The 23749-nt window shown below is 40.9% G+C and overlaps 1 protein-coding gene across 1 annotated transcript in view; it reads right to left on the reverse strand.

The window, feature by feature from the left end:
• Positions 1–1795: 1795 nt before the first annotated feature.
• Positions 1796–23749, reverse strand: part of BBS9 (Bardet-Biedl syndrome 9) — a 309282-nt gene continuing 287328 nt past the window's right edge. The window contains exon 23 of the mRNA XM_054991070.1: positions 1796–8735. Within this exon, the coding sequence (XP_054847045.1) occupies positions 8695–8735 (41 nt within the window). The 3' untranslated portion in view covers positions 1796–8694. The remainder of the gene's footprint in view (positions 8736–23749) is intronic.

The following is a 23749-nucleotide window of genomic DNA, read 5'->3' on the forward strand; positions in this document are numbered from 1 at the left end:
TTATGAATCCCAGCTCTCTCTACCCCAATTAATAATCAAGGAAAGAAAACTCTAGTAATCTCCTTTACGTCTCTAGCAAAAAAATTTCATATATGCTTGAAATATACTGCATGCGTTTTAACTATTAAGTACTGGATGCTAGCCTCTTAATTTAATTGGATTAACATTAACATCACCAACTTGTTGACATAAGTGTTACAAACTGATGTTGTTGCCCAAATGTACCAACCAATCTCTTCCAGGAGCTCAAAAGAGCTCTCCTAGGTGCTCTATTATCCATACGCCTTTCAGGGCCTGAACTTGCTTATCTCCATTAGTAAGCTGTTACTATCTGATGGAAACACCAACAATTTTGGTGGAAGATTTCACCCCAGGTATTAGAAATCGCCTTTGCCAGTTACATTGTTTTTGGACTTATAGTCGAATAGTCCAAGTTTAATTTAAGGTACTGCTGGAGAGGAGAGTAGGAGACTTTCAAGAGCATATGAATTGTAGGAAGTGGGTTTAGGCTTCATCTGGAGCAGAGATGTTACTTCGGTCAGTTACACTACTGTAACAGACAGGTCCATTTCAACTCTGTGCTGTTTCTGAATTCTAATAGCTATGAGGCATTAGGGGAAAAAACCCTTTTTCTTAAACATCATTTTGATAACACAATGAAGCCAAGTGATCTACTTCCAAGATGAATTTTACTAGTCCTGATTTTCCTTTACTGTAACTAGATAATCCTGTGATCCATATACCTACCTCATATAGTTTCATTTGTTTTTAGAAGATTTTTGACAAAATCTAAGCACAGGCATTTAATAGGAAGGCCTTCAGCCTTTAAGAAAGTTTCAGTCTGTGAGTGATTACTATCTTGTTATAAAGACCATTCAGATTCCCACAGCTTGCAATCATCTGGGAAATATTGTGCTATTTAATAACTGGGAGAAGGTCTGGAGATACCTTCTCAGTATGTTTATTTTTCTGCATATTTTTTATTCTCTCACCCAGAGCAGATGTTAAGATATGGTGGCCAAGATACACTGCCAGAAGATATCAGGTCAAATCACTTAACTTTTTTGTTTCAATCCCACAATTAATTAAATCTTTTCTTTTCACTCTGAATGCTAATAAAATGCTGCTAGATAGCTGGACTGTGATATCTTGGACACACTTTAAAAAATGAGCACAGGGGAAATCAGTTGGGCAGATAAAAAGCCCTAAAATATACATTCCATACCATATGTTTCAGATTTTAAATAAATATTGAAACAGTGGCAATATTGTGTCCTGTCCTAATGTAGCTGATAGAAATAAGGATGGCCAAAGGAAGTATTTGTTTCCTCAAAGGATGAGAAAAATATATAATTCACAGCTTGATAGCTTGTGATGGCCACAAGCATAGATGACTTTAAAATGGGATTAGACAAATTCATGGGCTATAGATCCATTAGTGGATTCTAGGCATTGTGAATGAAGGGAACCTCCACATTAAGAGGCAGAAAACCTCTGAATAATAGGAGGCAACATTGTGGACTTTGGCCTCTATGACCTGTTGTCAGCCCTGCATAGTAACTGGTTTGGCACTCACGCAGGATGCTGGACTAGATAGACCACCAGTCTGATCCATCAGGGCTCTTCTTAATATAATGCTTCAGCTACATACAACTAGTTTATTCCACTGAAGATCCCATCTCCATTAAAAGCAAAACCAAACAACCCCTTCATTTCCTGCCAATTTCAGAAGCAAATGAGCATGGATCCCAATAATTTGAATTTATACAAAACAGAGAAAAATATTAAAACTTGCTCTTTTGATAAGGAAGATATTTATTCAGTATACTATATAAATAATAGTGATTTTTTTTCCTACTGAAGGATTCATATGACAATTATCTCCACTCGACTTCCTTTGGTCCCTGGCAGTCAATTATTATGCATATACAGCAACAAGACAATTCAAGCATATTTCTAATATAGGGCAATATAGGATGACAATAAGAAATCACGTATTACTGAAGTAACATCAAATCCATTAGGGGAAAAAGACATTTATTTCACTTTGCCTAATATTACTTTGAAAGCAAAATATACTTTTGACAGCAAAAGCAATTTGCAGGTTTCAACAGAATATGAAATTATGGTTCATGTTTTGATCTCTGGAGGAATTATTCTGTTTTTAGTGCACCATTCTAAATTGGAAAGGCAAACAAGCCATGATAGCACAACCCACAAATCATTTAATGCTGCACAGTAATGCTTCCACTGCCCGTCAGCACAGTCCACAATTTAGGGCACTTACAGTGTAATCCTAAAGAGAATGATACCCTTCTAAGTCCACTGAAGTGAATACACTTAGAAAAGGTTAACTTATCTGAGGACTGTACTGTTAAGATACCATCTAAATGGTTCAATGTAACTGGATTATTAACTCGGTTCTCCAAGCCATTAAGATCAATGACACTCTACCAACTTTGATGTGACTGTCTGGCCTTAATAAGGTTATGGGTTGCTAAACTGGTTCTACAAAATTTTCTGCTCCCTCCACCCCAAAATCAAATAGGACATTTTTTAAAATAATGTGGATTAAAAAATGAATTTAAAATCGTAGAAAGTTATATAACAGGATCATTTTCTTAAAAGGTCACATTAGTATCATTGATGGACTGGCTATAATTTACCAAGCTGCAGCCACAATATTACATTTACATGCGTGTATAATAGATCTGACAAAGACAAAAGTTTGTTTCGGTACAATCATCTCATAAAAATATAACATACTCTTTAAATAACTTGATGAAATTACATCCATTCTGCATATTTAAAGCTTATCTGATTTTAAAGGAACAGTTTTTACATTTGTATTCCTTGCTAAAAAATATAATTAACTAAATGCTACATAAGAAAATGCTATTTATACGAAACCTTTTAGAAAAAAAGATTAGAGACCTCCTTATTAAGTTACAGACCTTATGCTGCTGACTAAATATTGTTCCAGTCTCACACTTGACATGGTCAGCAATGTTATCGTCATTGGCTTTAGAAATGCGGGTGTTGACATCTGCACATCTGGCCCTCCAAAATGAGCAAACTGACTTTTTGGCTTTTGTTGTTCACATGTTGTCATTTGGCTATTTCTAATTTTTGGCAGTCAAAATAATCACATTGTAACTGATATTATTTTTAAGGACATTCAGTTATGCACTGTTGAATAAACAGAGGTATCTTTTCAATTACATTTTAGCTTGTGTGATCATGGGAAACCAAAATGGCCTTTGATCCCCTAGTCCAAATGTCCCTTGCCTATTAAAAGAATTTGCCTAAAGAACTGCTTCATTTTATCACAAGGTACAGAGCCTTCTTACTTTATTACTACTCATACTTCGTCCCGTTATTTCCTTCTTTTATAAATACTGCAGATAAAAGTTCCTGTCCTAGTAAACTGTCCTTTAAATCCCTACTAATACAGAGGGGAACTGCATAAGGGCACGGCTGAACCTGTGATCTTGCAAGTTTTCATTCATATCATAAGCCCGGATTGCAAAAAATGTGGCCTTGGAGTGGACATGGCAACACTGGCCACGTACTTGATAAATTCCATTTTCCAGCCACCCTGGGGCTGAGGCTTGCTGCTCAATACACAGCTGGCATACCACATGTGGTCCAGGGGCCACACATTGAGCAGGCTTGCCTTACATGTTATACAGATGATGTTTGTGATGGAATGTACTCTTAATTTCCATAGGACTTTCAGACCTCGTATCACAACACATGATAAAGGGAAATGGTAAATGAATACCATATGGAGTTTTTCAGTATAAAATGAGGATGACATGTCTGTGATAAAATGAGCCTATATTGGCTTGTATGATATTCTGGGGTCCATTTTTAAAAGTTCCAAATTAGAGAGTCAGTCGAGTTACTGTCAGCAAAGGGCCTTTCCCACCTTTCCCACTGACCCTGCCTGCTTGCCCTCATGATTTCCCCCCTTATATTTTAATCAGTCTTCTTACTAGACACAGTTGCAGTTGCCTTGCTCATGATGCACTTATGCCTGACTGAGCTTTGATGGGCGTTTCCCATATTTGCTATGGTACCCGGGAAACTGCAGATTTGCATTCACTCAGAGCTTCCTGCTGGAGAATTAGCTATGGTATAATAATACCTGGTTCCTACTTTCTTGTTCTTCTGAGAAATGTGCTTGAGCACAATCAAGGCCGATTGCTAGCCCCGTAAACTCTGGGAAGTGGACGTTTAGCTTTTAGAATCTTGCAACTATACAAATATGTGCTTGACTTTTCATGTTATCTTAAGACAAAGAAAAGCTCGTTAAAGTCAGCTTTAGGAATATCATAATTTTATTTGTGTCTGAATGCCTGGTGATTCTGAATTCCTAAATAATAAACTTTTTCATTTAAGGTGCCTACCTGCATTTAAGCATTTTGTAGTGCTCTTTTAAGATCAACTGATACATTTGGGGGGGGTATATTAGAAATATGCAGCTCCCAAACATTAACGGCTATATTGGCATGGCAATGGCAAACGACAAGTTTTCGTGATTGTGTTTCATTTTTAATGGGAACTCTGAGAGTGAATGTCCTGAATACATTTGGACAATGGTCTAGATATCATGGAAGAAATAAATCTGTCTCAGAATTGTACCAATTCAGTCTGCTTGTAGAGGCTTATATAATGGAATGTTCCATAAAATACTAGCAAGTGAAGGAGATGGCTAGGTGAAAATCCTTCTCTCTTTAAATGCCAGTTTTATAAATACAAGGATTTTTTAAAAAATAAAGAATCACGTGAGGCCCTATCAGCAGTCTAAAATGATACAGTCCAGATACAGCTTTATCAGATTGTTGGGAGTGAAGCCAAACTGACAGACCTCTCCCATACCTTCTCCCATTTCTTCTACAGCTAGGACAGTACAGGGAGGATATCTTTGGTTTACTACTACCACTATTTTTTACTGGTACGTCTGTGAGAGAATGACCTCTTTTTTCTGAAAACACTGAAGGAAGCTTTCTCAGGAGGAAATCAAACACCATTATTATTAAAATAACTATAACTACAGAAATGCCATCACATGCAACAACCAAGAACCAAAACATGGGATATTTGATCAGAGATATCTGTAAAAGAACTTAAAGACTACAAAAGAAGGCTCTAGAGCTGTATGTTTAAGGAGATCAGGGAATTAACTAATTCCCCATGGATTACTCAGTGGCCCCTGAGAAAGAGAGCAAAGAGTACACATAATTTTTTTAACAAGTTACAACTGCATTTTGTGGCAGTTTCCAATATTCTCCTTCTGCAGGAAAGTATACAGAAAGGACCAGAAAAAAATGACATCTGGGGCTGACTGCCACCACTCTGACGAGGCCCTTCACTTTAAATGCAAATTATAACAGCCATGTTAAAACTGTTCTTGCTACTTCTGCGCAGACACAGGCCAAAAATAAAAGCTTGCCTAAAGTGTGTTGACGCTCTAATTCAAACTGTCCTCCTCTATCAGAACAAAATCCTGGGCCTGCACTAAACTGCGACTTCAAACAAAATGCTGGAATTAATGTTATGCAAATTTTCTACAGCAGGGATTTTGGGCATGGTGCCCAATACATCTCACCTTACTTTAAAAAACATCTTTCCTTAGGCTTCAAAGACCACAGATGAGCAGAAAAACAGAAACCAAAATATAATCAATGGCCAGCCAAGAGTCTAAAAGCAACATGCATTATTATAGTTACTAACAAAGTGGAGATGGTAGCTAATATGAGGGAACATGCCACCCCTACTCGGGGTGGAAGACTCCAAACAAGTCAATGTACAATGTGCAAACAGAAGAGAGGGAAGAGAATAACTTTCTTTCTATTCCAATATTTTTATCACAAAAAACTTTAAGCTTCTTTAAAGTACTAGGTTCCCCCAAGAAAAATTGATTAACTGGAATTATGCCTAATCCTGCAGAAATAGGGGCATCCAGCAATGTGAACCATGAAGCTGCCTTATACTGAATCTAGAGATGCCAGGTCCCCCAGCTTGAAACTGGGGTATAAAGAGTTTTGGGAGGGGGGCAGCTTGGCAGCTGGACTCACCTTGTGCGCGTGTGTAGTATGCATGCACTCCAGGGGACTTTTTTTTGTGCCGGGAATGACGTCATTCCTGGTGCAACATGAACGTGACGGGTCCTGCACAAGGCTGATTAGATAAAAATTGGCCCCAAACACTAGATTGGGAACCATTTTTTATCAAATCAGCCCTGGTGCAAAGAGGAAGTGCTCTAGCACGCTGGAAGCACGCTGTGGGGCATTCCCATTCCCACAACTTTTCATCCTGCTGGCCAGGAGAGAGGTGGCAGGAATCGGATGCAGGGAGAGGGGATATCCTACCCCCACTAGGGGAATGGGATCTCTAACTGAATCAGCATCAATACATCAGGGTCAATATTGTCTACTCAGACTGGCAGCAGCTCTTCAAGTTCTCAGACTGAGTCTTTTGCATCACCTGCTACCTGATCCTTTTAACCAGATATGCTCGAGATTGAACCCAGGACCTTCTGTATGCCAAAAATGCTCTACCACTGAGCCACGGCCTCTCCCTATGTGTATATACATGATACAATGTGAAATTGTATCATGTATCTACTTTTCACCAGGCTGAAGTGGAAGATAAACTAGGTATGATGAAGCATTTAAGTCCCATTGATTTTAGCAGGAAAGTTATGCATGTGCTTAATTCAGTTCTAGCTGGAACATGCTTACAGTATTTGGGCCTTAATAACAAGATATGCTCACTCTGGGGTTGGCACCTACTCTTGATAGATGCTTGTTTAACTTTGGAAACCTTTACATGCTTAGATATATCAATAAGAGCATCACTGAACTGAATTTACAGCACAGTAATGTTATAGGGACACGAACAGGGCTAAATAGGACTATAATAACTGTGCAGAAAAATAAGGAGGAAATTGGTCTTTTTAAAGATATGTGATTGAAGACTGGAGGATTTATTTTGGTCCCCAGAACAAATAAAATATGAAGTCATTAGCAATTGACTATTGGGAAAATAAGTGATTATTCACTTATTCATATTTCCTAGTCCAATCACCTGAAGCACTCTCTAGCCCATAGTGTTACATTTTGCAGGAAATGTGTTTTGTTACTGGGAGGCAGCAGATCCCTGCCTCCCAAAATTCATATATTTTGCCATTTATGGTGAATCCCAGAATGGATCCCCCATGAAGGGTGAATGTGCATCATAGTTAATTTTGTACTAAATTTCGATAAAAGATATTCACCTCTAAAGAAGACACAGCATGCATAAATTATATGTGAAAACAATATTGTTATCTATTTGCAATAATGTTATTGCCCTTATCTACTGTTTGAAACGCTTGCTTCTCTGCTGTTTCAAACTATGGAATGCAGGAAAGTTTGCCAATACAGTCAACTCAAGATGCTATGAGAACTGGAGATTTTTGCATTATGTATCCCCATCAGAAAGAGCTAAACGGTCAAAGCTCAACTGTCATGCTGCATGTGCTGCCAAATAAGCGACAGTTTTTTAATTTGATGTGGTGCAACGGCTAGACCAAAACAAAAAAAGAAGCATATGCTTTAATTGGAGCATGTCATATTGGAATCAGGCCTGAGCCATTTTCAGACAATGAGACACATCTTTGAATTAACACTTTGTTCATCTTGACTTCATTAGTCCTTTTACATGCCTTCTACTGGCATATAAAACTGTAAACAATAAAGCCAATTTCCCAAACCAAGGCTGTACAAAGTCTGCTTGTCAGAACAAAACTAACTTTTTAGTTCTGACCCTGAAATTCTGGGATTCTAAAAGTGTATATTTAGATTTTTTGCAGTCAAGTTGTATAGCTAAATTCAAATCTGCCCTTTGAATTTATTCAGTAGGATGCTCAAAATTCAACAGATTTTGGATTTCTGCATTATCTGGTTCAAGCCAAGCTAAATGGCATTAACTAAACTATCAACCTCATTTTTAAGTAGCAGGGTGTCAGAACTTCCAGAAACGTGTTTATATCTCTGCTGCTTTAAACCACTTGCAATAGAACAATGCACAAAAAATACAAGGAATCTCCATGCACATTTTTCCACACACACAGGAAGTGCTGAAAACTTTATCGAGTAAAGATACTGTATCCACAAAATGTCACTTAAGAGTAGATCTGTAATAGTGAGGAGAAGAAATAGGATGGATCATTCAGGGTTTCTAGTGATAAATTCAACCACATGGTTGAATAGCTGAAGGAAAAGAAAATACAACTTTTTAAAAATCAATTGTAAAATGGGGGGGGGGGGAGAGGTAAGTTCACAATCTCTAAGAAAGACAGAGCATGAAAAACTTTAACATGCGATATGCTGTGTGTGTGTGAGGGATTGGACAACTTATGTTCAAAGAAGTGCTTGATCAGTTATCAGCAGTCTTATATCAGCAGATTAATGTAAGACTGCTTACTCCTTCAGTTTAGTAAGCAGTCCAGAACTCAGTAATGAAAACACATGCCAAAAGGTTTGTAGCTGCTCAAAGGAGAGCCAGGTGAGTGAATGGAACTGGAAGTATTTTGCACTGTTATTGGGCTTTCTTCTTGAGGTTGGTACAGTGGAAAATAAATTGGTCCTGCTGGATTGTAAATGCACAGATTTAAAAATCCTCCTGAGGGTTCTCTTGAGCTTTTCATGGCTTTTCTGCTTCCTGTAATTCATCCTGTGGCAAATCTAGAGAGAAACAGAAAGAAAGAAAAAGGAAGATTATGACTACAACGTTGTTCATACCTTGCAGCCTCGATGTTAATACTTTGCAATTCAATCGTTTGCCAAAGACCTGTGAATCACCAAAGCCAATACTTTCCAGTAATTTAATTTCCTGATATTCCATTACTCTGCAAGCTACAGAGGCATTTACATGTGCAATTCAGCTCTTCTGATCAAGTGTAACTAACCTTAGAAGGTAAGACAATGGAAGACTGAAACTTATTTCAAGGGGTGTATTTTAAAACACTATTCTTTCATTGCAGATACTTTTGGAGAAATTTCTGTATCAAACCATTAGCTCCCACCCAGGGGGGGCATTCCTTTCAATCACCTCTCCATTAATTCCTTCTTTTAAGTATGTTGACAGGACAAGAAAGGGGAATAAAGTTGCCTTTGGAAGATAAGCTGGACTCTATGAACTGTGAATGGGTTGATTCAGATTGTTTCCCCTCCCCAACTCCTGGAGTTTGGGGTCCTTGAGAATTTGGATACATGAGTAAGTGGGTGTTAAGAAGTTGAACAAACTTTGCCCAGGGTCTAGAGAAGCAGAGCTACCCAGTGCCCCAAAGGCAAATAGAGAAGGCGTAGTTCACCAGCACAAAAGACCAAAGCAAAGAAGTCTCAGCAAGAGCATTCATTCCCTCAGGGTCTGTAAGGCTCCTTTCTCCGGAGTGTATGCTTTCCCAAAGACAATTAAAACGACTGAGGGGAGAGGTGGGCTGGATTTGCAGAGGTCAGTTTGGTTTGGACTTCCTTTGTTCTGTGCTGTTAGCACATGCTGAGGTGCTGCAGGGATCACTATACAATGTTTCAAAACTTCATTAGTGACCAGGAATAGAGAGTCAAGTCGCAGGTTAATTAAGTGTGCCACTTATAATACATTGAGAAGAGCTGGAAATGCCAAAGAATAGAATGGAAGAACACAAAGACAGTTTGGGAACTAGTCAGGAAAAAAAGTCATCTTCAAAACTAAAAATCTGAAACGTACACGTATCAGGAAAAGTTGTTTCAGTTCATTCATTTTAACCTATATGAATCTTAGTCCTCAACACAATTGATATTTATAAATATAAATTTACAATAAAAAGAAACACAATCAATGATAAGATTACCATAATAATACACAAATAACAACGAGGAGATACACCCAGGAACCATGTAAACATTCCTCATAGGGACACAGCATGAGGGTGTTGGATAGTGCTTAAAGATCTGGACTAGGACTGGGGTGAATTCCCCACTCAGCTAAGAAAATCTCTATTTTGAAGCTAGCACCTCACTCAGCCCAGTGTACCTCACAGGGTAGTTGTGAGGCTAAAACAGGTGGAGAGAACTAAACATGCTGCCCTGAAGTCTTGGAAAGAAGGATAAAAATGTGATCAATTACAGACAGATGCATGAAAAAAATCATAGTATGGGGAAAAAAACAGGCAAAGCATTTGTTAAAACTGGATGTGGTATAAAGATGTCAACTACATGAGTTGCAGTCTCTTTACTTAACTTGCCCTATTCAAGAGAAATAATTATTAAACTAGTTTCAGGTGGCAGCCGTGTTAGTCAGTAGCGGAAGAGCAAGATTCGGGTCTAGTAGCACCATAAAGACCAACTAGATTTCCAGGGTATGAGCTTTCTCAGAGTAAACAAATAAAAAATTCTTATGGCCCAGTGGCCATAAGATCCAGTCCATATTGGATTACAGGTCAATGCAAGTCCATCAAAACATATCTGAGAACACTCTTGCGTTCAGCTTAATAAAAGTTTCATATCAGTCTCAGTGAACTGAGTAGGAGGGAGTCTTCTGCCATTAAAACAGTCATCTGTCCTTCTCTAAGCTGAGTGAGGCTAGATAGAAAGGAAGTCAGATGCATAAGAGGCTTGCAAATCTACTCTTTTGTGTTGGTTTTTTTTTAAAAAGGTTACCAGTCTGGATTTATAACATTTGACACCTGGAATTCTAGAGACTTCAAACTGTTTCATACTAAAGAGTAGAGATGGGCACGATCCACATTACGATCGAAAAAAATCCACGATAATGGCGATCGCGCGATCGTGACCTGGCGGATCGTGATTGGCCATGGCCAATGATCCAGCGATTGGGAGGGGCCCGGATCGGGGTGATTGGGGTGATCGGGCTCGGATCCAGACACTCAGGCGCCAGCAATCTATCCCCCTGGCAATGGAGCCAGGGGAATGCATGAGCTGTGTTTGCCCTCCTTCTGTCGCCCTGGAAACCCGAATGGAAGCCCAGCTTTCCTTGATCAGCAGGGCTTCCTTCCAACCATGGAGCAGCAAAGCAGTCACCAGCTGGGAGAAGACACCCAAGGGAGGAAGGGGGAAGGGGGTGTTCTGCCGCCACCAGCACACACCTTCCGGCCTGCACCAGGAAGACCAGCGTGCTCCTTTTTGGCCTGGTGGGCAGGTACATGGGAGGTGCCGCCGGCGAGTGGCCAGACCCCCCGCCCCCTGAGGGGAGGCGGCTCATCGCTGTCTCCCCGTGCCTGCTGGGCCCGGCGGCCACTGCCACCACCCACCTTCCCACATAGCTGGGAATAGCAGTGCGCCCCACTTTGGCCTCCATGATCCACGATCGGAAACGGGAGATGATCGTTAATTCGGGATCGTCGCTGGCGCCGATCCACAATCAGCTTGATCATTAATTTTTTTCGGATCGTGCCCACCTCTACTAAAGAGTTCTTGTACGTGTTTTTTCGTCCTTGCGGAAGTATACATTTGCTCAGTGGCTAGACTGCAATCAAACTGCTTTGAGCGTATGTCAGAAAAGCAGGATATGTTTTAAATAAATAAATATTGAGAGCTGTTTGCCAAACAGAGTCCTCTAGATAATTTGGACAGTTTATATATTAGTCAGGAAGATCCCATACCAAGATGCGCTAGATGTTACAGTCAGGGCAGGAAAAATTACAATTCAGAATTGGATTGCGATGGCTGAGGTAACTGACCTAACTTATCAGCACCACTACTACACCAAGGAAATTGTTTTTTTTAAAGACACCAGTTTTCATTGCTTTTTCCTACCAGGGGTGTAGTGGTTTTCAAAAGTTCATGACATTCTAGTAAATAAAATTATACACACCAAATAAAGTTAATGACAGCGTGGAACCGAAAAAGGCTCTTTTAAAAAAGCAACTGAAATGCTAAAGGCAGTGTATATTGGAGGGGTAGGTGGGATGCTAATATGCCATGTGAAGGGAATGCCCAGCAAAGATTTTTACAAGACAAAAGGGCTTCTTAGACATGCTATTACAGAAAGAGTAATTATAGAGGTGAACGGCTACCAATAATCCAAGTGCAAACCCTACACAGGCACTAAAACAATCACTCAGGGTGCTCCTGTGTATATTTATTACTTATTGTTATACTGCATGTGTGTCACTTCTTAATAAAGGATTTGTAATGACCAGTGTTTGGGCTGTGGAAACTTCGTAAGATTGTTCATCAACTTTACTATTATCAGAAATACTAAACTGTGTATTTTCAGTTATGCTTATACAGGCTCTTTGTTAATCACTTGCTCTGAATTTTGTCATAGCTTGGCTGTTTAATTAGAAAAGGTTGCTGATCCCTGTTTTAGTAAACAAAATTATTCCCACACCCTACATAATATTACTCAAAATAACTCCCAGTCCTTGATGCTCATTTTTACAGGAAAGCGGCAAAAGTTCTTAGCTATCTTATGAGCCAGATGATAGCAGCTTTTCTGGCACCTTTAAGACACAATTATGATAATATGATAATTATCGGTTTCTGAAAAATTAATCTATTGTTTATAATTTTCATTATCATTTTTAAAAGTTTCAAAGAAAAACACCGCTTCCTTTTTCTTTGTAAGCAATCTCTTTTCCATGACCACATGCCAGAAAGATATTTCTCAGACTTATGAGAACAACTAAATAAGCAATCCTACCTCAAGTTTGGAAATCTACAAGTTTGAAGTAAAAAAATTAAAAAGGAAGACAAAACTAAATATAAGCCCTTCCTTTGAAATTTAGATGTTGATCCTCATATAATCAAAATTACAAAGTCATATGAGACTTATTTTAGTCAATTACTGTGGCCCAGTGGGAAAAAAAAATCCAAATGGACTTGGGAAGTCAGAGTAATCTATTTCTAGTTCAACCAAGAACTCCCATAGGGCACTAGGAAAGTCAGTGAAAGATTCTGTTCCCCAGGAGTGGAGCTGTGCAGGACAATGGGCAACATTCCTTCCCCCTGCCCACAAAACTGTGGTCCAAATACTTGGGGTATTTTGTAATGCTTAATGAAACTGGATTATGAAGTATATAGAAGAGAAATGCTTCAAAGCACTACTGGACTGAAACATCAAAGCTTCCAAAATGGAAGGAGCTGAAATATATCATTATTCTTTTTTTGCACATGTAGATTAACTTTGTATTTTGTTTGATTAAGTCATGGTATGTCATCCGCCCTCACTTGACAGGACCACCTACCTGAGCAAGAAATACTCAAGAGCTTGCATGAAGCTCTTCCTACCTTTAGTGAAAGACTGGGAACATTCATCTTCAAAAGCAACCACTGAGCAACATGAACTGAAGCAATCGGAAGCACAGTGGCACTGCAACCAAAGTAAGAGGTACCAGCTAATGACTTCAGATTCCTGCCTTTAACCACCCTTGTCCTGTACCCTCATCCCACAACACCACTAATGGAAAGTTAAACCCGGCTAGGACGCATCATATTAGAATAAGCCTACATTAAAAGCTACGGTGACGCTCTAAGGTAGCCCACGAGAGATTCAGTTCTGAATTATGGTCTGAAATTCATGATAAAAGCAACACTGAGCCTGGGCCTTTTGAGGGCGTAGTATAGATGTAAACATTTCACTGTGCTTTCTCGGATCGTTTTGGATGAGGTATTGCGATTCATGCTGAGCTTGGGCTGACCATTTCGACAGAAGACAGGGTTCTTTACAGGTCCCCCTTCTTTACAGGGGAAGGTAACAAAATTGATTAGAAAATGGGAACAACAATTCAACAGGTCTGGGTCCAATAGCATCTTAAAGACCAACTAGATTTCCAAGATAAGAGCTTTTGACAGTTTTTGTCAGATAAAAGGAATGGAAAAAGGAAGGAGTCTTTATAACCCAGTTAAAGAGTGGGAGGAGTATTGTAAATCAGTGTCAGAAAGCTAGCCATAATACATGTTGTAATTAGCTCGATAAAGCATGTATTATTGCTAGCTGAAACTTTCCATGGTAACCCACAGCTAGTGAAACAGTCTACCAGATGAAGTCAAAAAAAGCCCCAATACTTCTATTATCTCCCAGAATGTATAAGACTGAAAGAGGGTACACTGGTGTTTGTTGGAAATGTACCATAGCACCTAACTGTATTTAATATTGGTTCCTAATTTTTATAATCTGCATTGAACTTGACAAGAAACACAGGGGCAGTATCCATGCATTTACACAAGTTCAAGCTTGAACATTCCCAGTAACAGGGATGGGGCCTACGCATGTACAGCTTGTGTGCATGTAGACTCCATGTTCATGTGTGGTAGATGTGCATGGGTGGGACCTCCCCGAGGTTCTGTTAGGGATCCTGTCCTTAATATTTAAAACCCTGCACCAATTTTGAAGAGTTACCATTTTGTCGAAGGCTTTCACGGCCGGAGGACGATGGTTGTTGGGGGTTTTCCGGGCTGTATTGCCGTGGTCTTGGCATTGTAGTTCCTGACGTTTCGCCAGCAGCTGTGGCTGGCATCTTCAGAGGTGTAGCACCAAAAGACAGAGATCTCTCAGTGTCACAGTGTGGAAAAGATGTTGGCAGGTTTGGTGCTACACCTCTGAAGATGCCAGCCACAGCTGCTGGCGAAATGTCAGGAACTACAATGCCAAGACCACGGCAATACTGCCCGGAAAACCCACAACAACCATAGTTACCATTTTCTTAAGCACTGCAGAGAATTCACGGAAGCATCAGCTTCTCCTAATCAGAACATGTTCAATGAATGACTGCTGTTTAGGGTTCTTTGTTTTTTTTAAAACAAGGGGCTACAAAAGAGTTTTAACATTTTACATCATTCAAGGTTTCCACAAATTCCTCTGGAAATAACAAACAATACCTTTTTACCACTTAATGTCATGCTTTCTTTTGATTCTTAGTTGGGAGGAGGAAATATTGAGGGGTTAAAAGAAAAATATGCTTACAAACAATAGCTGGGGGAAAATAATATTTTCATGTAATATTTTCCAGTCTTAAATTTCACACATTGCTTTTTTCATAGCTAATATTTTGATATAAGTTAAAAAAAAGAACACAAAATTCACATTAAAGTAATAGGAAAGTTATATGTGTATGTTATATAGAAACCTTAGAACTTTGCCTTTGTTTCATATGACAATGATGGGGTATCATGTTTTGAGGAACCAGATCCTCATTCTGTAAAGGACAGGGTGCAGTTAGGTAATGTTGGACTCTGGACTTATCCAAGATGGTAATGCAACACTTCCAAAGTGAAAGTTCTGTTTGCCTTTGTTGCCATGAACTGGGGATATCGACTTTTACCCCAAAGTCCAGCACTGATGGCACTATGGGTAACGGGAGGCTTGGAGGGAACTCAGTGCCTGGACTCAGGATGCAAAGTTCTAGGGAGTGATAAAATTCTGAGGTAGGTGGATCGGATGCCACCCATCACCAAATAGATACTACCAGGTGAATGTTATCTGATAGAAGCTCCTCAAAGTCACATTAGGTTTCTGGGTGACTAGCCCCTCCATTTTCCCAATTATTTCAATGTGATAGTGGGAAAAATAGGTGCTTAAATAAACATAAATAAAGGTTATTTAACCCATGAATTAAATCAAAACCCTAGGACCCAAACTAGGGAAAATTTGTGGGGCAGGGACAGGCATGCTGGCATCATTCTTACACTCAACATTAATTCCAGAGAAAAAATGGAAGTTTCTTCGTGATGTTGGGGGACACTATGGGATTCACCCAAACTCTGTGATTAAACCACAGAGTTTTGGGCAAATCCTAAAGCAACCTCCCCAACATGTTACTTCCTGTTTTCAGCAGAAGTAATATCTCATGCTGGCTGGCGCACTTGCCCCAATTCTCCCCATTTTTCTCCCCACTGTTTTTTGAGGCACTGGCAGGCAATGGATGGGATTGCTGGGAGGTTTTGTGCTATGGCAGGAGACCTGGCTTCCCTAGTCCAAACCCATGTCACCATTTTCAATATCTGGCATACTACTCATTGTCAGCTCAGACCAAGAGGGAGTAAAGTCACTAAGGATCTCTGTGAGGCTGACAGATTCCAAACACTTTGAATATTTATACAGTATTGGAGTGCTCTCTCTTTTTCATTCTCATGCACACACACACAAAACACAGAAGCACACACACATCAAATTATGAAAAATTATTGGCCAGAGTCAATGAGGCTGCAAATAAATCTTGGGAGAGATGAAGTTACCATCTGAAAAAACCCACATAGCTTTCTTATGGGCAGAGGAAACCACAACACTTTAGTAGACTTAGCATGCTTGGGAATAGTAGAACTTTATCAGTTTACATGATCTGATGAAAAATAAACTCTGCTATTACAGATGCCTAAAGCCTGGTTGAGCTGAGGCTCATGAATAGTGCAACTGTGGACACAGACATTTGAAGGCAAGTGAGAAATAATGTGTTATGGCATATTATATACTTGAAATGATTTTATTCTCATATCTGGAGGGCGACTCCTCCCTCCCCCTGGGCTCACTTCTCTTGGGGCCTCCGGGAGCACTACTCCAAACATACCAAGGCCCCAGGGTGGCAAAGATAGAGGCAGCAGCGAGGGAACAGCTCACCGAGGCCCAGTGTAAGCAGTCGGCCCGGCCTCCGCCATCTTTAATAGCCATTTTAACATGGCTACTTGTGATATTAAAAATCACCAGGATTTTAAATGGCAGCTTGTATTGCAGCCAGAGGGCCTCCAGCTGAGTCCCGTCTGGGAGAGCCATGCATGAATGGAATGCTGCATAGGAATACAGAATGATTAGAGGTGATTGGATTTGCAGCCTCCCCAGCTCCTAAGGAATCCAGTGTAACAAAGGTCTCGCAGAGTCATCCCCACTTAACACATTCCTTTCCCTCTTTCTGTGATGAGATCACCTGTCTTTGATTGAGGAGCTAATCAAATGACATTCATAAATATTTACCGTTGTTCCTGGGAAAGTACATTCCCCCAACTAAATTCATTAACTTAGCTCTGGTGGACTTCAATAACAAACTATCCCTTTGTGCAGCGCTAGAACAAATTTTGCATTTGCTTTCACACGCCCCGGCAGCTACCAATCAAGGTAATCAAACCTTTTGTTGGTCCCAGGAATTGACCATTGGAGTCTTTGTTCTAACGGCTAGGTAGCTTCTCCCACCTCAGGGCACATTTTACCTATAAAAGTAGGGCCCTTGCCTCATTCAAATTGTACACGCTTACTGGATCCAAAGCGCTGTTCCTTTGAGGTTTGCCCTAAGCCTCTTGCTCCCTTGGCCAAGAATGCTGGCATTTGAAGCTCTCCCTCCATGGACCCCCTGCTCTCCAGATAGGTAATCATCTCCTCGCAAACCCTCAAATCTATCCCACCTTCATCACTGCTTTTCTTAGGCCTCTTGTGTATCTGTGTGTGTATGCATTTGTCCCTTGAATAAAAATGACCCTTTAATTAAGAACACTGGCTTCGTGTGTGTATATCCTTGGGAAAGGATTCCATAAATTACTGGTGATAATTGCTTGCTAATTCTCCCCCACAAATTCTATTTACTCACAAGGAGACCAATTCAGGTAACACAAGAAGGTGGCCAAAATGGAGGTGATAGCAGAGCAGCTTCCCGCTGAGCCTGGGGCTGCGATGGCGAGAAGGGAGCCTGCCAAGCCAGTGCAGCAGCATGCAGCAGGAGCACCCACTTGGGGAAGCCCCCAGGAGCCAGGTTCAACGCAGGAGCCGCCAATGACCCCAAGCCTCCCCGGAGGATTGGCAGCCAAGCTGACCAGGGAAGGCAGGGTGGGGCAGAAGCCACCAGAGGGCAAGGCACCACCAGCCCCAACAGCTGTGATTGCCCCAGTGAAGCCACTGGAAGCAGCCGGGCTGAGGAGGCGAGAAGTCCTCAGCGTCCGGCGCAGCCTGGCCAGCCCTACCCTACAGGGCCAGCTCTATTAGACAGAGGGCACGGGGGAGAATGGGACAAGCTCACCTCAGGGCCCCAGGTTGGGCCAGAAGCCTGCCATACCCAGGAGGGAGGAAGACATGGGTTGGAGCTTGGGGGAGGGGACGGCCCAAGCCCAGGGAAGCCCCTATAAAAGGAGACCCGATGGGCAGGTCAGAGAGGAAGCAAGTGAAGGTGAGCAGAGGACAGAGAGAGAGACACAGAGAGCAAGCAAGAAGCCCTACAGGAAACTGCCACAAAGCCAAGGAGAGAGAGGGTGCAGTAAATCCTCCTCCTCCCCTATTCTGAGACCCACCCAGTGGTCTACCTGGAGGGTGATTTCCCTCCCAGGCTCCAACACCCCTGACATGGAGCCTGATATCTCTTAAATTAATATACTTGTTGATATCAGTTCAATGGTCCAAGCTCATACGATTTATTTTATAGAGGAATGTGAGAAATCATATTTTTTAAGGATATGTCTCATTAAAGAGACTGCACACCTGTGATACAATCACAATAGTAGATACGGAATTTTTACAAGCATAGGACTTTTCAAATGGTTTCCTTGGTCCATAGACGTGCCTGGTGTCTTAGCTTTGTTTCAGCTTTGTTTAATTTTTTCAATTAAAAACTCAGAAACGTCAGTTACAGATTTTTTAAAAGGAGGTACCATTTTTCATTAATTCACTATTTCATATTCACAATAATTCTTTCTTCAAAGTGTTGCATTGTACTTGTTATTTAACACCTAGTTACGTATTATCTTGTAAAAAGTCACTGCTCTTTGGAGGGGTGGGGTGGATCCAGGATAATGGTTTGAAAACCTGCAGTTACATTTGGGAGGTAAGGTAAAGGTAAAGGTGCAAGCACCCTGTGCAAGCACCAAGTCATCACTGACCCATGGGGGGATGTCACATCATGATGCTTTCTTGGCAGACTTTTTACAGGGTGGTTTGCCATTGTCTTCCCCAGTCATCTACACTTTACCCCCAGGAAACTGGGTACTCATTTTACTGACCTCGGAAGGATGGAAGGCTGAGTCAACCTTGAGCTGGCTATGTGAACCTGGCTTCCGCCAGGATCAAATTCAGGTCTCTCAGTATCAAATACAAAACACCTTTTTGGAGATCACAGCAACAAGAACAAGAGCACTCACTCATTCAGGTAGCATTGCCCTGAATAGGCTGTGTTTGGCTAGCTTGGATTATTTGCCCTAAGTATGTAACTAAGTCTAACTGCCTACATAGCATCATTACATCATCACCACCAAAATGTTTATTGTGTATAATACTGGCTTAAAATAAAAAAAATCAATGTGTAAAAATAAATATACCATTCCAGTCAACTTGTCAGCTCTGCGATTCAGTATCTTGTCGGTAAACTGAAAATAAACCCTAGTAGCACAAACGATGTATTTAGGCACCTTCATACATTACAAAATTGTCTGTACCAAACAACAGTTACGTGCATTTAAACTACAATGCCAAAAACTCAGAATCCTGACACCATCACATTTACAAAGTGACCCCTGATTAGCCGGGATCATGTAATGAAAGGGAAAGAAGACTGAAGTAAAGGGGAAAGAATGTGCAAGTATAGCAATACGTCAGGAGAATGGTGGCTTGGATCCAGTGATGCACAAGTAGAAACATAAAAGGACTTAGTGCAGTTCCACCAGTGCTATACATACTGCTTTCCTCCCTATATATTATATGCCCAGAAAATGGTTGAAACACAAGAGGGGATACAATAAGTTTGACATGGTGTAATTGGCTATTGTGTTTTTGTTTTTGATTTGCGTTTCGGTTTGCTTAAGAGCTCTAGCCAAGTGGAAATTTTGGCTGGATCCAACCTAATGGCTGTAAACATGCAGGGAAAAGGTGAAGACTCAGAGTGGCATGGAGGAATATTTCAGACACCCTAAAAGTGGTAACTTTTGCCTCCAAAATCAAGACAGGCAAACATTCAACAGAGAATTTACTTAGAGAAGTAAAAATTAAAAACATTCATTGCATCCCTAATGCACATTAAATAGTTTTGAAATAACTTTAGTGTTCCCTTTACAGTAAGTTCAAGCTATCACACCAGAGCCCTAAGAATTAATGTTCGGTAGCAATATTATCCTTTTGATTGATTCAGACTTGATTAAAGCTCTGTAAATAATGCAAACCCTGCTCAGCAATGGACTTAAAGCCCCCCATACACACATTTATACTTTTACTATCAATGAGTTAATAAATGTTTTTAAAAGGGTTTGATTATTTCATTTTTAAATGTTTTCCATAAAACATGATGACATACTTTAAACTAGTAATAAATAACCATGTCACATATTGGCTGACACAGTATTGCGCTGTTTTAAATGTTTCTTTCCCTGGGAACTGCTTTTCTGAACCCTCCAAACTGCTCTCCAAGGACCTTCTGGTTTTACACATGGTGTTTCAAGACAGTCTCTGCTGGAGATTTTTTACAATAGAAGTTCACACAGAACTCCAAAAGCTCCACTAGAATCCCTCCAGGTGACAGATTTCAGGAAGAAATGTGCAGATATATATTGAGACAGATTTGACTATGGCCAACCCTAAAGATAAATACTGTATAAAAACCTCACAAAGGGAGTGGCTCCAAACTTCCCTCCTTCTGTGCTTGCTTAATGTAGGGTTTAGCTAGACATGACTGCACTTAAAAAAGACCTCCTCACTTTGCATGGAACAAAATGATATTAAAGTACACATTAAAATATTTTATAGAAATGAAAGTGCAATTGTCTACCGAAGAGGCTGTTTTAACAAGCAGTAGCTTTAAGGGAAAGCTGGGGTATCACAGTATCTAAGAGTCTGAGGGATAAACCAGAAAGTCACAGGGTCAAACCTAGAGATGGGCATGAACTGGAAAAAACCGAACCATGTGGTTCGTGGTTTGTCAAATTTCACGAACTACAAACTTTCATGAACCTGCCCCTGGTTCGTGAACCAGTTTGTTTGGTTCGTGAAAACGTCACACCCGGGTCAGAAAATCATCACTTCCGGGTCAGCAGAAGGTCACTTCTGGGTCAGTAGAAGGTCTGCAGGAAGTTCATCCCCTGTGGCCTAGGAAACTGATTGATTGGCACCAGGCTGTCTGCAGTGACAAACCAAAAAAAACGAACCAAACAAACCAGCCTAAAGTTTGTGGCGGTTCATCAGAAATGGGATCTGATGAACCGTGGTTTGCGAACCACGAACTGGCCTGGTTCGTGCTTAATTTTGGTTCGTATTTTGGTTCGTGCCCATCTCCAGTCAAACCTCACTTCTGCTACATGCTCAATAGGTGATTGAGGCAAGCTATTCTCTCTCAGTCTCAGCCCCACATCTGCAATATAGGGACAATATAAACCTAGTTAATGGGACACAGTTGTAAGGTTTAATAAAAGAACTAATGTGAACTGCTCTGAATAAAGTGCCATATACAGACAAGGTATAAAACTCTCTAAATTATCATCTGAAAGACCGTGAAATCAAGAACAAGTCACAAAAACATATCAGAAGTTATATGCATAGTGGACTAAGGAAAAGATGGATACGGAAAAGAATGCAGAGGGAAGGAAGATTATGGGTTGTTCCGCAAAAATCTGAAATGCAGTTCCTCCTTCTGACCTCCAGACAAACCAGGTATGATGAAAATCATAGATCTCCCTCAGTCTGTAAAAAGTCAATTATATGACTGCACAGCTGTGGCTGGGATCTGAGTCACATGGAAAGGGAAGAGGGGATTTAATCCTACAAGCCCCACTTGGTTTCACCAACTAAAACCTGGCTCTTTTGTGCAGCGTTTTAAAGGGGAAAATGCATGTCCTTCTAAAACATTTCCTCTTTAAAATGGGTTCCATTGGAAGACCAGCTTTCAGCAGTGATACCAAGCAGAACTTGAAGAGTTAAATCCCGTTTTTCATTCCTACATGGACCCAATTCACATTGTCACTGCCTGAGCAATTTACTTTTTACAAACCCATATCTGTTTTGGCCCTCAGGTGGCACTGGAATCTAGTGTTTGATTCAAAGCTTCCAGTACAAACCTCACAGGTCTTGACAGGGTGGCTGAAGGAAGTAGGCAGACTTGGCAGTGGATTCAGAAGCCAGGACTTCAGGAAATGGGCTGGATGAAAGGAGAACCCAAGAAGGAGCTGGAGGTGGAGGGGACACAGTGCTTAGGTTAGAGGAGCTGTAAACTATTGAGAGAAAGGACGTGGACAAGGAATGGACCTTTGTAAACTATGACTCAAGGAGACAAGAGGGGCACAGGGTTGCCAGGCCCAAACCCAAGAGGCCTTAGAAATATCCTCTCCCACTGGAGATATATTGTCACTGGAGTTTCTCCCTCAATACAAAAATTCTATCACAAGAAGGAATCACTAAGACTCAAGAGGGAGGGGAAATCCTACCTCTGACCACCAGCCCCACCTCCTTCAGACTTTTTTCCACATCCTCCTCCTTGCCGCTGAATCTATCCCCTCCTCCTGTTCCCTGCTACTACTGGATCATTTCCCCTCCATGTTGTACTGGCTTCAGTCATCCCTTTACTTTCATCTCATTCTCATTGTACTAGTGGTTGGTGCAAATGCCTCCAAGTCAGACATCACTTTGGGTTCCTAAGGTAATACAAAAGGTCACCCAGATGCTACTCCCCTCCCATGTTTGCACCTGCACACACATCACGCTTAATATTTACAGATATACAATTTTACCACCCTCCCCCATTTTACAAAAACCTAAATTTCAGCCATGGCTTATCCTGAGAGTTTTTTTTCAATCTGCACAGAAGGAAGGTCGAGCCAGGGACACGGGGGTCCATTGCAGGTGTGATGATGTCAGATTTGGGGGAAACCAGGAAGTGACAGCAGGTAGCTCTAGCAATTGCCAGAAACTTTAGGGTAAAACCCCAGAAATGGCTTTCCCAAGAAGTGGGTTTCATCATGAGTGTGATGCTGTCGGGTTATTCAAATTTCTCTCTTATCACCACTCCAAACAGTGGTGGGCAACAGGAGTTTGGGGTGGGGCATCCCCCACCTCAACCAGGGGCATGGCAACCCTAGAACCATCCCTTAACTATTAGATATAAGGATTGGGGCAATATCAGGGTGCCTGTGCCTTCAAGCCATACATATAAAACTGGAAATGTATACTGACAACCCATATAGGATAGCATCAGTTTCAAAATCTTTGGGTATCACTTGTTGGTGTGTACATGTTGAAATTTACAAATTGATTTGGAAAAGACCAAAGTAAATTATAAGCTCTCTTTCTCTTGGATGGCTCTCTAAAAAGTTGTTATAGATTGTCATGGATGGGAACAGTAGAACCTACATCACTTTGCTTTGGAACCGTGCTGCAGCTGCCACCACAGCTGACTAGATGGAGTATAGTCCTGTCACAGCTTAGGCTTTGCCTCTCTTCCTCAGTCTGCAGGTGGCTCTCAAAGGAGGCTGAAGTCTTTGGGGAGCAGGGAGTAAGGAGAAGCAAGACCAATGAACCACAGCATTTGGCTGCAATATCTGACATAGACAGCCACATTTTCAACAAGGTAAGTACATCAAGCAAATAATTGTTGGATTGTTGCTAGTGCAGAATGGAAATTGCTCATCTGTTTTGCTCCTGTGAGCAGGTTTAATTAAAGAAGTCAGCACATGTTCGAAATCCTAACATGAGCTGGCATCCACCACAGGGGTGGGAACAGAAAATGGTCACAAAGTTCAGTGATATATGAGTCATCTGACTCCGTGAGTCAATAGCTGCCTGTAGCTGATTGAATATGCCTCACTGGTAG

Source organism: Eublepharis macularius, chromosome 11 (genome assembly GCF_028583425.1).
Source record: "Eublepharis macularius isolate TG4126 chromosome 11, MPM_Emac_v1.0, whole genome shotgun sequence".
Classification (NCBI taxonomy): Eukaryota; Metazoa; Chordata; class Lepidosauria; order Squamata; family Eublepharidae; genus Eublepharis; species Eublepharis macularius.